Below are 15272 nucleotides of genomic sequence, written 5' to 3'. Positions count from 1 at the left end.
ACACATGAACAGAATGATACACACATGTATAGAATGATGCACACATGAACAGAATGATGCACACATGAACAGAATGATACACACATGTACAGAATGATGCACACATGTACAGAATGATACACACATGTACAGAATGACACACACATGAACAGAATGATACACACATGTACAGAATGATGCACACATGAACAGAATGATACACACATGTACAGAATGATGCACACATGAACAGAATGATGCACACACGAACAGAATGATACACACATGTACAGAATGATGCACACATGAACAGAATGATGCACACATGTACAGAATGATGTACACATGAACAGAATGATGCACACATGTACAGAATGATGTACACATGAACAGAATGATACACACATGTACAGAATGATGCACACATGAACAGAATGATACACACATGTATAGAATGATGCACACATAAACAGAATGATGCACACATGTACAGAATGATGCACACATGTGCTGCCTGATTGCACATGCGCACATCCATGTATTGTGTTAGTATTGTTCGGATATCCACGTGGCCCTTTGAGTGGAGAAGGAAGCCGCGCACCAGCGGGTGGACCCCACAGGCTCTGGGTGTGTTGCCACTTTAAGGCCTGGACGCCCCATGGGCCACGTCACCGCTGTGTCTGATTGGCGGTGGAGAGCGGAAGTGAATCGCCCGGTGCCGGAAGTGGAGCAATGGAGGAACTAAAGGCGACGACAGGTTGTGAGTGAGAAGAGCGGTTAGAGCTGGGGGGGTGGGGACTTAATACAGACCGGGGAACAAAACAGGAACCGGGGATAGGGGAGACCGGGGGGAGAGGAGCGGAGGGAGCGGGGAGACGGCGAGGGAATGTGGGAGAGGGAGGGAGGGAGGGAGGGGGAGGGGGGGGGGGGGGGAGGAGGAAGCGGATGAGTGGGGAATTAGGGGGTGAGGGAGGGAGGGAAATGAGGCCAGTGGTGAACGGAGTGTAAGGCAAATGAGAGAAGAGGGTGTTGCAGTGGGAGGTAGAGAGAAAAGGGTAAATTAGGGGGAATAGCGGATGAGGAACGCGATTAAATGAGGAGGGAGGTGGAGGGAAGAGGCTGAGTATGGGGGAGGTTAGCAGGAAGAATGTGAAGATGGTAAATGAGGGGGTGATGGAGGGATAGGGATAATGATGGATGTGAACAGAGGAAAATTGTGGGGGGAGGTGGACGGATGGGGATAATAATGTGCAATGTTAAAGGAACTGGGTGAATTGGGGGAGACGGGATCAGGGAAAGGGGTGAATCAGGTGGGTGGTTGGTGTTAGGATGTGAAGTAGGTGGCAGGAAGTACAGAGTTGCAAGAAGTGCAGCGAACGTGGCAGGAACAAGCAAGGTTGCATGCTGATTTGCCACTGTCAGCTATGACATCCTGATTTAGTGACAGTCAGGTGCATTGTAGCTTACTCTTGGTTCATATCTGTATGCATATATTTAAAGATGTCAGTATCGTGTGTGCATATATTGTATAAGGATAAATATCGCCAATGATCTGTCCTGGTCCATCCACACTGACGCTACCATCACAAAAGCACGCCAATGCCTATACTTCCTCAGAAGACTAAGGAAATTCAGCATGTTCATAATGACTCTGGCCAATTTTTATAACTGCACCATAGAAACCTTCACTGCTTGGTATAGCAACTGCCCTGCCCACAGGAAATTACAGAGAGGATGAACACAGTCCAGTCTGTCATGAAAACCTCCCATCCCAGTTATACTGTCTTCCACCAGGCAGAATATACAAATATTTGAAAATATGTGCCAATGGATTTAAGAACAGCTTCCTCCCTTCTATCAGGTTTATGAAAGGAGATCTCATGGATTAGAGTTGATTCTTCTTTGCAATTGTAGCAGTATATTCTGCATTTTGTTCTATCACTCTGTTGTACCTGGTGTAAGGTATGATTTGTTTGGTTAGCATGTAAAATAATATATTTTTCAATCTCTGTACCTGTGGCAATGATAAACCGAATACATCAAGCCAAATGTACATTAATCATTTATAACTCATGGAGGTATTATGGCACAGAAAGAAGCCATTCAGCCTATCGAATCCATGCTGGTTTCTGTAGAGCAGTCCATTCCCCCATTTGATCCTTGTAGCCCTATATGTGTTTCCTTATTCCTGTCTATTGTGCTGATGGGGAGCAAGTTCGAGCTCATTACCACTTATATTTATATTTCATGCCCAAAACCTTGCTATTTAAACCTTGTTCCATTAGCTCTACATGTGGCCCAATCAGAGTTTGATTAAAGTTCAGTATAATCCCCCCCAGTCTTTCTACTCAATAACTCTGCTGATAAAGGCCCAAGTTGCCATATATTTGACAGTTACATTCCCAAGAATTCCGATCAGTTTCAAAGATACTTACACACAAATCTATAGATACGTCACAAAACTATTGGATAATAAGCATATTGTTGTCCCAAATCTAGCAGGAGTCACTCAAAGGGATCAAGAGCAGGGGACTTGGCAGCTGTGCTTGCTCCAGGGACACAGCAGAGGACCAGGTTTTAACAAACTAATAGCAGCATGAAGCCTGTAATGAGCAAATCTGAGCTCAGTTATTTGCACTTGCTTTACCATGCTGTAAAAATAGTGTCAACAGTTGATTCCATTTTCCTTTCAGTGACGCAGGTGTTAAACATTCTGTCTGAATATGGCTGGTACATCCTCTTCAGCTGCATTGCTGTCTACTACATGTTGCAGAGGATTAACGGTGTGTTGCAGTCAAGAAGCCACAAGCGGACGCAGGCTTCTGAAGCTCAGCTTGGTACAGACTTTGTCTTATTTGCATTTTGTGTGAAATATGCTGTCATGTCTTTCTGAGCGTGTTGTAAACTTGCCATTCTGCCTTGAGTGCAGAGCAATAACAGACTCTTGACTTTGAAGGTTTCAAATACATAAAAGAATAGCTAGAATTTTAAAAAGAGAGAATTCTGAAAGTCATTGGTGATAATGGATTATTTTGTAATTTGTTTCCTGATTTCTCCATTCAGTCAGACTGGACCAAACAATGGTACACTCTATGGGAAGTCAGATCATCTACTTTGCACCCATGAAAATCAGATACAACTGTTTTCTCAATGTTGAGGAGCTAGCAGTCAGCCTTTATTGTAATGTGGTTGCAATACAAGTGGCTAGAAATTATGCCATGGCATAATCCCATCTGGAGAAACTGACTCCAGTTCTGGGCCCCATATTTCATAGAACACTTACGGTGTGGAGAGAGGTCATTTGGCCTATTATGTCTGCACAGACCATCCAAAGAGCATCCTACACAGAACCAGATCCCATTCTATTCCTGTAATCCAATCTTTAGCATAGCTGCTCCACATGGTCTACATATCTTTGGACTGTGGGAGGAACCTGGAGCACCCAGCAGAAACCCACGTGGATACAAGGACAATGTACAAAATCCAGAGAGTCACCCAAACCTGGAAACAAATCCAGGTTCCTGGCTCTGTGAGGCAGCAGTGCTAGCCACTGAGCCCAAATTTCGGGAAGGATGTAATGGCTTTGGAAGGGGTGCAGTGCAGAACAATAATCAAGGCTAAATTATGTGGACCTCAGCTGGGTTTGTGCTTCCTTGAATATAGAAGTTAAAAATCGCACAACGCCAGGTTTATTTTGGAACTACTAGCTTTCGGAGCACTGCTCCTTTATCAGGTAACTATTCAATATATTGTATCATTTGCATGATACTGTGATCTTTTGCTATAGCTTCTGTGTCTTATGATCCTGCCCCAGTAGTTACCTGATGAAAGAGCAGCGCTCAAAGCTAGTACTTCCAAATAAACCTGTTGGATTATAACTTGGTGTTGTGTGATTTTTAACTTTGTCCACCCCAATCCAGCACCGGCACCGGCACCTCCACCTCCACTTCCACATCTTGTATATAAAAGATTGAGTTGATTGATTGCTGTTTAATATAATTAAAGGATTTGATAATGTAGTTAGAGAAGAACTGTTACTTCCAGTGGGATGGGCCTGAACAAAGGACCTCACAATGAAATCCAAGCTGAAGCAAACTGAATTACCCTTAGCTGAGCCTCTGAACATTGCTAAGAGAGCCTATTTACAACTTGTTACAATCCTAGACCAGACTGCCAAATTTATGTTACAAGAATAGGGAGGGTGGAAAAAGAGGAGGGAGTGTAGCATTGCTAATTAGAGAGTGCATCACAGCTTCAGAAACAAAGGTTTGTCGACTGAGTCAGTATGGGTGGAAGTTAGGAACAGGAAGGGAACAGCTACCGCATTGGGGTTTTCTACAGACCCCCTAATAGCAGTAGAGAGATTGAGGATCTCCTAGGCGAGCAGATTCTAGAAAAATGCAAAAGTAGCAGGGTGGTTGTTATGGGTAATTTCAACTTTCCCAATATCGACTGGAACCTCCTAAGTGCAGATGGTTTGGATGGAGCCGTTTTTGTCAGGTGTGTTCAGGAGGGTTTCCTGACTCAGTATATAGACAGATCGACGAGGGGAGAGGCCATTTTGGATTTGGTGCTCTGCAACGAGCCAGGACAGGTGTCAGATCTCACGGTGAGAGAGCACTTTGGTGAAAGTGATCACAACTGCCTCATATTTAGTATAGCCTTGGAGAGTGAAAGGAGCAATTACCGAGGGAAGAAATTTAATTGGGGAAAAGGAAATTATGACGCTATCAGACAGGAGTTGGGAAGTACAGACTGGGAGCAGTTGTTCCACAGAAAGGGCACAGCAGACATGTGGAGACTATTTAAGGAGCAGTTGTTGTGAGTGATGCACAAATTTGTTCCTCTGAGACAGGTAAGAAGGGGTAAGATTAAGGAACCTTGGGTGACGAGTACAGAGGAACTTCTCATCAAAAGGAAGAAGGCAGCTTACGTAAGGTGGAGGAAGCAAGGATCTAGCGCAGCTTTAGGGGATTACAGGCTTGTTAGAAAGGAGCTCAGGAATGGAATGAGGAGAGCCAGGAGGAAGCACGAGAAAGGCTTGGCAATGAGGATTAGGGAGAACCCAAAGGCGTTTTACTCATACATGAGGAATAAGAGAATGAGCAGGGAGAAGGTAGGGCCAATCAGGGATAGCAGAGGGAACTTGTGCATGGAATCTGAGCAGATAGGGGAAGCTCTAAATGAGTTTTTTGCTTGGGTTTTCACCAAGGAAAGGGAACTTGTTGTAAATGAAAACTTAGAGGAGCTAGGATACAGGCTTGACCAGATTAAGATTGATGAAGGTGATGTGATAGAAATTTTGGAAAACAATAAGATTGATAAGTCTCTAGGGCCAGACCAGATTTATCCTAGGCTGCTCTGGGAAGGGAGAAAGGAAGTTGCTAAGTCGCTGGCAAGAATATTTGCCTCCTCACTCTGCACAGGAGTCATACCAGAGGATTGGAAGGAGGCAAATGTTGAACCTCTTTTCAAGAAGGGTAATAGGGAAATCCCTGGCAATTACAGACCAGTCAGTCTTACGTCTGTGGTCAGCAAAGTTGTGGAAAGAATTCTGAGGGATAGGATTTATGACTATTTGGCAAAGCATAGTGTGATTAAAGGCAGCCAGCATGGCTTTGTGAGGGGCAGGTCATGCCTCACAAATCTTATTGAGTTCTTTGAGGAGGTGTCAAGACTGGTTGACGATGGTAGAGCAGTGGATGGACTTCAGCAAGGCATTTGATAGGGTTCCCCATGATAGGCTCATTGATAAAGTCAAGAAGTATGGGATACAGGGAGATTTGGCTTCTGGATTCAGAATTGGCTGGCTGACAGAAGGCAGAGAGTGGTTGAAAATGGGAAGTATTTTGCCTGGAGGACAGTGTTGAGTGGGGTCCCGCAGGGCTCTGTTGTTGGGTCTCTGCTGTTTGAAGTTTTTATAAATGACTTGGATGAGGAGGTTGAGGGGTGGGTTAGTAAATTTGCAGATGACACAAAGGTTGGAGGTGTTGTCGATAGTATAGAGGGCTACTGCAGGCTGCAGCGCGACATAGACAGGATGCAGAGCTGGGCTGAGAAATGGCAGACGGAGTTCAACCTGGATAAATGTGAAGTGATGCATTTTGGAAGGTCGAACTCGAATGCTGAATACAGGATTGGAGACAGGATTCTTGGCAGTGTGGAGGAACCGAGGAATCTGGGTGTATAAGTACATAGATCCCTCAAAGTTGCCACCCAAGTGGAGAGGATTGTTAAGAAAGCATATGGTGTTTTGGCTTTCATTAATAGGGTGATCGAGTTTAAGAGCCGCGAGGTTTTGCTGCAGCTCTACAAGTCCCTGGTGAGAGCACACTTGGAATATTGTGTCCAGTTCTGGTCGCCCTACTATAGGAAAGATGCAGAGGCTTTGGAGAGTGGTTGAAAATGGGAAGTATTTTGCTTGGAGGTCAGTGTTGAGTGGGGTCCCGCAGGGCTCTGAAGAAGAAGGTTTACCAGGATGCTGCCTGGACTGGAGGGCTTGCCTTATGAAGAAAGGTTGAATAAGCTTAGATTTTTCTCTCTGGAGAGGAGGAGAAAGAGAGGAGACCTGATCGAGGTGTACAAAATAATGAGAGGAATTGATAGAGTCAATAGCCAGAGACTTTTCTCCAGGGCAGGATTGACTGGTACGAGAAGTCTTAGTTCGAAGATATTAGGAGGAAGGTATAAAAGAGATGTCAGAGGCAGGTTCTTTATGCAGAGAGTTGTGAATGCTTGGAATGCATTGCCAGCGGTGGTGGTGGAATCGGAGTCATTAGGGACGTTTAAGCAACTGCTGGATATGCACATGGATAGCAATGAGTTGAGGGGTCATAGGTTAAGTTACTATATTTGACATTAGGATTAAATCTTGGCACAACATCATGGCCAAATGGCCTTTTCTATGTTCTAATCTGACTAGGAACTAGTAATTTCTTTGAAATGTCGACAAAGTGTGAGATCCAGAGGAGTTATTAAGAGAATATTGCCAAACACCCAGAATTAACACCGTCGTAAATATGCCTGTGATTGAATATCTTGCAATGCATGACAAAGTAAATACGATCAAGATAGATTCCAAGAACTTTTCAGCAGTTCCTTCTGGACATGAATGTAATATGTCATCAAATTTCATCAGACTTCACAAGGGAATCACAATTCTTCACTTTTATTGATTTGGCCCTGAAATACTGTGTGCAAGCTTTTCAATTACTCTGCTTTCAGCTGTGCTGGTATTAATACTCAAAGGGTCCTTCTGAGCCCTTCATGGATTAGGTGAACAATGACCAAAAGGGGAGATACAAAGAAATATTTTAACACAGTAGATCCATTAAGGATCTGGAACATTCTGCCTGAAACCGTTCTCACAACCACAGTATGGATAGTAGGCCATTTAGGGCTGAAGTGAGTAGAAATTTCTTAAATGATCGTGTATATGTGGAATTCTCTACCACAAAGGCTGTGGATGCCAAGTCACTGAATGTGTTAAAGGAAGAGCTTTTAGATTTTAAAGATAACAAGATTATAGGAAGGAAAGCAGGAATATGGCATTGAGATCGAAGATAAGCCAATGGGTTGAATGGCAGAGCATGTTCTTTGTTTTTCTGTTTAAAAGATGATGTAAGTGGTTCCCATTAAGGGGAAATGGGCAGATACTTGAGATTGAGAAACTTAATGGTTACAAGCAAAAAGCAAGGGGAAAGACTTAGTGAGGAGTTGAGAACAGTTGGATGGCTCTGTGTTATTAGAATTCAGGAAGAAATTATAGGAATTAGTGGGCCGTTAAGATTTGGAGTGGGTTCTGAGGATTTGTCTTGGAGAGCTGGGAAAGTCAGAAGGCGATGACTATGCTGGGCAAAACAGTGAACTTTTGGAACAGCTTGGCTGGAAGGCATGGCAAGTTCTGCAGAAGAGACTAACCCTAACCATTGCCAGAATATTGTCAAAGGCTCATAGTTTTCTCTTTATTCCTCTTTGTTTCCAAGATTTGTACCTAGGTAAGTGTACCTAAGATGGTGTCATAAGAGGCGACATTGTCACGTACTGAAGTACAGAGTACAATAAAGGGTATTCTAAATTAAAGGTGAAGGGAAGGCTAGAACAATTTACGGACATGTCTCGGTATTTATGAAGGAAGAGGAGTCTGACAAATATCTGTGAAAGTGGTGATGGAGGAGGGAATATACAGTGAAAAGTACAAGGGCGGAGGTACCAGAAAGACTGGCCAAGTTAAGGGGAAACAAGCCACCAATTCTGGATGGTTTGCATCTCAGATTACTGAAGGAAGTGAAGCTGGAGGTAGTGAAAAAGTTATTATAATCTTCTAAACACACATGTAGACATGGGAAGTGCCTAAGAATTGGAGACTATCAGGTGTGCGGACAGTCCTAGCAACTATGCATCCGTTCATCTAACATCTGTATTGGAAGGCTTTTAAATCATTAATCAGGAAAAAAGGAAACAAGCAAAACTGAGGTTCATTGAATAGAAGGATTGGTGTATATTTGGATTTTAAAAATAGCTTAAGGACAGAAAGTATCAATTCTGTTGGCACGGTGGCACAGTGGTTAGCACTGCTGCCTCACAGCGCCAGAGACCCAGGTTCAATTCCCGCCTCAGGCGACTCTCTGTGTGGAGTTTGCACATTCTCCCCGTGTCTACGTGGGTTTCCTCCGGGTGCTCCAGTTTCCTCCCACACGCCAAAGATGTGCAGGTCAGGTGAATTGGCCACGCTGAATTGCCCGTAGTGTTAGGTAAGGGGTAGATGTAGGGGTATGGGTGGGTTGCGCTTCGGCGGGGCGGTGTGGGCTTGTTGGGCCGAAGGGTCTGTTTCCACACTGTAAGTAAACTAATCTAATCTAATCAATTGTCAGTTTCAGACTGGAGCGTGGTGAATAATGACATTCTGTAATGATTAGTACTAGGGCCACTTTTGTAGAGAGTAAAATTTCAGTATTTGCTAATGATGTCAAACAGTGGGGATGATGCAAATTCCCTGCTTTCCCTGGGCAAAGATGGGTTAGAAGAAATGATAGACAAATGGTGATGGGATTTGATACAGAAAAATTTGGGCTCCCGCAAATTGACAGAAGGGATGTAGACTGGTAATATAGGGTTAATGGAGCAGCTCTAAAATGTGCAGGGACAGAGGGACATCAAGCTTTGAAAGTGACAGAACAGATTGAGAGGATGATTAGCAAAGCATTATAAGATCTTTGGGATTTATAAATTACAGCTATTGAATGGGAAAGCTGGGATGTTGTGCAGAATCTTTTAAAAAGCTCTGGCTAGGCCCCACTTGAGAGTGTTCTGGTCACCACACGTTGGAAAGACAAAGGGTCTTGAAAGGGTGCAGAGGAGATTTATCACAATGGTTTGAGAGATGCAAAGGTTCAATTATAGGTTTAGATTGGAGAAGTATTTATGCATGGAGGAATGCAGATCTTGGGGAGATGATTGGGACAAACAAGATTGGAGAGGTTTAAAATAAGGCAGGCAAGGAATAAAATCTTCCTTTCAAATGATGGTGCAATAACCAGAGAGAGAAGTCATATAAGTTTTTGGGCAAACGTTGCAGGTGAAATTGAGGAAAAACTTGTGAGGCAGCAACTGATAATGGCCTGGAACACTACAGAAATTATCAATGATTTCAAAATGAAATTGCAAGGTGCACAAACCCTTCAGTTTAGGGTTTGCCAGCATTCGGTCCATTTCCCTCTAAACCCTGCCATCTCAATGAGATGTTTTTTAATTGTTGGAGTTATACCAGCCTCCATCACTTCCTCTGGCAGTTCATTCCAAACATGAATCGCCCTCTATGAAAAGGTTGCCCCTTCGGTTCCTTTTATTATCTCTGCCCTCTCACCTTAAACCTATGCCCTCTAGTTTTGGACTCCCTTACCCTGAGAAAAAGACTTTGTCTAATTATCCTATCCATACCCCTCCATGATTTTATAAACATTTATAGTGTCACCCCTCGGCTGCCGACGTTCCAGGGAAAATAGCCTCAGCATATTCAGCCTCTCCTTGTAACTCAAACCCTCCAATCCTAGCAACATATTTAAATATTTTCTGCATCCTTTCAAGTTATAACAAATCTTTAGCAGGGAGACCAGAATTGAATGCAGTATTCAAAAAGTTGCCAAACCAATGTCTTATACAGCCACAATATGACACCCCAACTTTATAGTCAATGCATTTACCAATAAAGGCAAGTTTATCAAATGCCGCCTTAATTACCTTGTCTATCTGTGACTCCACCTTCAAGGAACTGTGATGTTGCACTCCAAGATCTCTTTGTTCGACAACATTCCACAGAACCCAACATTAAATGCATAAGTCCTGATATACCTTTCCAAAATGCAACAATTCACACTTAACTAAATCAAGTCTCACCTGCCGCTCCTTGGCCAATCTACTCAAGGTCCTGTTGTACTTTACGATAAGCTTCTTCACTACCCATTGCATCATCAATTTTGGTGTCACCTGCAAACTTACAAACCATTCCTCCTGTATTCACATCCAAATCATTTAAATAAATGACAATGCAGTGGATCCAGCATAGATCCTTGCGACGCACCGCTGGTCACAGGCCTCTAGTCTGAAAAAACAACCCTCCACTACGACCCTTTGCCTCCTATCTTCAAGCCAATTTTGTATTGAAATGGCTAGCTTTCCCTGCATTCCATGTGATCTAACCTTGCTAACACTTTGAAATTAATACAGACAATGTCCATTGCCATCAATCTTTATCATTTGTTCAAAAAACTCAATCAAGTTGTAGGAAATAAACTTTCAGGATCATGGGGACTGAATGGGAATAGCACTGACTGGGTTCCTTTATAGGGGGATGGTTTGTGTTCAATAATGTACGTAATATTTGGAAACTGCTCCTCCTGTATTGGAAATGACTATGACCTATATGTAGCCGAATCACAATTAGGGATGCACAACAAATGCTCACTGAGCCAGTGATACTTATCCTGTGAATGATGACAAAATCTTTAGCTTTGTGTGGAATGAGCTTCCCACCGCATACCTTCATTTTCGGGATTGTCCATAGAACGTCTAATACCATCTGACCCTGCTCTGTCTCCTTTCGTTTGCTGTTATACCCTTATTGGGCAAACCGGGCTTGTATTCTCATAGAATTCCTACAGTGTGGACACAGGCCATTTGGCCCAACAGTCTAACCGACCCAGACCCATTCAGAGATTGATAGATTCTTGTTGTCTCGGGGAATTAAGGGCTACGGGGAGAATGCGGGTAAGTGGAGTTGAAGTGCCCAGCAGCCATGATCGAATGGCGGAGTGGACTCGATGGGCCGAATGGCCTTACTTCCACTCCTATGTCTTATGGTCTTCCTCTAACCTATTACTCAACATTTACCTCTGACCAATGCACCTAACCTACAAATCCCTCTACATAATATGAGCAATTTAGTATGGCCATTTCACCTAACCTGGATTGTGGGAGGAAACTAGAGCACATGTGAAAAACCCATGCAGACACTGGGAGAATATGCACATTTCACACAGACAGTTGCCTGAGGCTGGAATTGAACCCAGGTCCCTGGCACTGTGAGGCAGATGTCCTGTTCAAAGTTTGGGAGAAGATTTGTAGCTCGGGTGCTCGTTGTTGTGGTTCTGTTCGCCGAGCTGGGAATTTGTCTTGCAAACGTTTCGTCCCCTGTCTAGGTGACATCCTCAGTGCTTGGGAGCCTCCTGTGAAGCGCTTCTGTGATGTTTCCTCCGGCATTTATAGTGGCCTGTCTCTGCCGCTTCCGATTGTCAGTTCGCTGTAGTGGCCTATATATTGGGTCCAGGTCGATGTGTTTGTTGATCGAGTCTGTGGATGAGTCCTGTACAACTGCAACATAACTTCCCAACTTCTATACTCCGTCTCCTGACTGGTGCAGGCCCGTGTGCCAAAAGCTGTGTTCACTCCCCTGTCTATCTGAGACTCCGCTTTCAGAGAACTGTGCACCTGAACTCCAAGGTGTTCCACTACACTCCTTAAGGCCCTACCATTCATCATGAACCTCCTACTTTGATTTGACTTTCCACAATGCAAGACCTCACACTTATCTTTATTAAACTCCATTTGCCATTTCTCAGCCCACTTTCCCAGCTGATCAAGGTCTTGCTGCAATTTCCAATAACTTTCTCACTGTCCATGATATCACCTATTTTAGTGTCATCTGCAGACTTACTAATCATGCTTTGTACATGCTTATCCTAATCATTGATACAGATAACAAACAGCAATAGGCCCTGAGGCAGTCCACTAGTCACAGGCTTCCAGTCCAACAAGCAACCTTTCTCTATTACCCTCTGCTTCCTATCACCAAGTCAATTGTGTATCCAATCTACCAGCTACCCCTGAATTCCACACGATCTAACCTTCCAGAGCAGCTTACTAATGTGGAACCTTATCAAAGGCTGATTCAAAAACTTACCTTGTGAAAGGGCTGAGTGCACGCTGAGCAGGAGCAGACATGGAACTGCTGAGTAAGTGAAGTAATATATTTGGGTGGTTGCATTACCTGAAACACTACTAAGATAGTGTCTCTCACACATCCTCCTCCTCTAACCAAAAAAAATGTTCTGTGTGCCGGATTGGTAAGGGAACTAATTTTTAAAAATTCTTTATTTTTCTACAGTCTCTTTGGGATTTTAGAATAGTGGGAATAGTGGTTAGGCCAGTTGAATGTTCCTCCTGCAGAATGTGGGAGGTAAGGGTCGCCACTAGTGTCCCTGCTGACTTCAGCTGCAGGAGGTGCACCCACTTCCAGCTCAAACAACCACGTTAGGCAACAGGAGGTGGAGCTATGTGAACCTCGGATCACTTGGGAGGCGAGGGGGGTTATTGAGAGGAGTTACAGGGAGGTAGTCACACCTCAGGTAATAGAAAAAGGTGGGTTACTGTCAGGGGATGGAAAGGGAACTGGCAGGCAGTGCAGTGAACCCCTGTAGCCATTCCCCTCAAATAACAAGTATACTGTTTTAGATAATGTTGGGGGGGACGAATTACCAGGGGTAAGCCATGGGCAACAGGACTCTGGCACAGAGTCTGTCCTTGTTGCTCAGAAGGGAAGGGAGGAGATGAGCACAGCATTAGTCATTGAGGCCTCCATAGTTAGGGGGACAGAAGGTGGTTCTGTGGGAACAAACGAGAGAGACTCACAGTTGGTGTGTTGCCTCCCAGGTGCCAGGGTTAGCGATGTCTCTGATCGTGTTTTCGGGATCCTTGAGGGGAATGAGGAGCAGGCCCAAGTTGTGGTCCACATCAGCACTAATGACATAGGGAGGAAAAGAGATGGGGATTTAAGACAGAAATTCAGGGAGCTAGGGTGGAAGCCTGGAGCTGGAACAAATTGGGTTGTTATATCTGGTTTGTTGCCCGTGCCAGGTGCTAGGTGAGGAGTAAGGAGAGAGAGGAGTTGAACACGTGGCTACAGGAACGGTGCAGAAGGGAGGGTTTCGGATACCTGGATAATTGGGGCTCATTCTGGGGTAGATGGGACCTCTACAAACAGGATGGCCTTCACCCGAAGCAAAGGGGTACCAATATCCTGGGGGGATCGTTTGCTAATGCTCTTCAGGAAGGATTAAACTAATTCAGCAAGGGGCTGGGAACCTAAATTGTAGTTCCAGTGTCCAAAAGGTTGAGAGTAGTGAGGTCAGAAATATGGTTTCAAGGTCGCAAGAGTTCACTGGCAAGCAGGTGGTTTGAAGTGTGTCTACTTCAAGGCCAGGAGCATCCAGAATGAGATGGGTGAACTTGCAGCTAGGTTGGTACCTGGGACTTCGATGTCGTGGCCATTTTGGAAACGTGGGTAGAGCAGGACAGGAATGGATGTTGCAGGTTCTGGAATTTAGATGTTTCAGTAAGAACAGGGAAGGTGGTAAAAGAGGGGAGCGTGGCATTGTTATCAAGGACAGTATTACAGTGGCAGAAAGGATATTAGAAGACCCGTCTACTGAGGTAGTATGGGCTGAGGTTAGAAACAGGAAAGGAGAGGTCACCCTGTTGGGAGTTTTCTATGGGCCTCCAAATATTTCCAGATATGTAGAGGAAAGGATAGCAAAGATGACTCTGGATAGGAGCGAGAGTAACAGGGTAGTTGTTATGGGGGACTTTAACTTTCCTAACATTGACTACAAATATTGTAGTTTGAGTATTTTAGATTGAGTATTTCAGTTTTTGTCCAATATGTGCAGGATGACTTCCTGACACAGTATGTAGACAAGCCAACAAGGGGTGAGCCCACATTGGATTTGGTACTGGGTAATGAACCAGGCCAGGTGTTAGATTTGGAGGTAGGTCAGCACTTGGTGATAGTGATCACAATCGGTTATGTTTACTTTAGTGATGGAAAGAGATAGGTATGTCACACAGGGCAAGAGTTATAGCTGGGGAAAGGCAGTTATGATACGATTCGGCAATCTTGAGGATGCATAGGAAGGGGAGGGAAGCTGCTGAGGATGGATATAATTGAATTATGGAGCTTATTCAAGGAACAGTTACTGCATGCCCTTGATAAGTATGTACCTGTCAGGCAGGGAGGAAGTAGTTGAGCAAGTGACCTGTGGTTTACTAAAGAAGTTGATTCGCTTGTCAAGAGGAAGAAGAAGGCTTGTGTTAGGATGATTCGGAGATGCCAATGTTGGACTGGGGTGGACAAAGTTAAAAATCACACGACACCAGGTTATAGTCCAACAGGTTTAATTGGAAGCACACTAGCCTTTGGAGCGACGCTCCCTATCACCTGATGAAGGAGCGTCGCTCCAAAAGCTAGTGTGCTTCCAATTAAACCTGTTGGACTATAACCTGGTGTTGTGTGATTTTTAACTGTGTTAGGATGAGATGTGAAGGCTCAGGGTGCTTGAGAGTTCAAAGTTAGCCAGGAAAGACCTCAAGAGAGATCTAAGAAAAGCCAGGAGGAGACATGTGAAGTTGTTGGCAGATAGGTTCAAGGAAAACCCTAAAGCTTTTGAATAAAAGAATGACCAGAGAAAGATTTGGGAAAATCAAGGATAGTAGTGGAAAGTTGCGCATAGAGTCTGAGGAGGTAGGGGAAGCGCTAAATGAGTATTTTTCGTCAGTATTCACACTGGAAAAAGACAATGTTGTCAGGAGAATACTGAGATACAGACTATAGACTGGTTAAGATTGAGGTTCACAAGGACGAGGTGTTAGCAATTCTGGAGGGTGTGAAAACAGCAAGTCTCCTGGGCCGGATGGGATTTATCTAAGGATTCTCTGGGGAGCCAGGGAGGATCTTTATGTCG

The 15272-nt window shown here is 44.2% G+C and overlaps 1 protein-coding gene across 2 annotated transcripts in view; it reads left to right on the top strand.

The window, feature by feature from the left end:
• The first annotated feature begins 657 nt into the window (after positions 1 to 657).
• The window catches only part of selenos (selenoprotein S), a 37126-nt gene continuing 22511 nt past the window's right edge, over positions 658 to 15272 (top strand). The window contains exons 1-2 of one of the 2 annotated variants that reach the window (XM_072564901.1): positions 658 to 739; positions 2673 to 2816. In XM_072564901.1, the coding sequence (XP_072421002.1) occupies positions 712 to 739; positions 2673 to 2816 (172 nt within the window). In that variant the 5' untranslated portion in view covers positions 658 to 711. The remainder of the gene's footprint in view (positions 740 to 2672; positions 2817 to 15272) is intronic. The other variant, XM_072564902.1, reaches the window with a different exon arrangement.

Source organism: Chiloscyllium punctatum, chromosome 48 (assembly GCF_047496795.1).
Source record: "Chiloscyllium punctatum isolate Juve2018m chromosome 48, sChiPun1.3, whole genome shotgun sequence".
Classification (NCBI taxonomy): domain Eukaryota; kingdom Metazoa; phylum Chordata; class Chondrichthyes; order Orectolobiformes; family Hemiscylliidae; genus Chiloscyllium; species Chiloscyllium punctatum.
The sequence above is the reverse complement of the archived record's forward strand: the minus strand, read 5'-3'. Positions and strand labels throughout refer to the sequence as shown.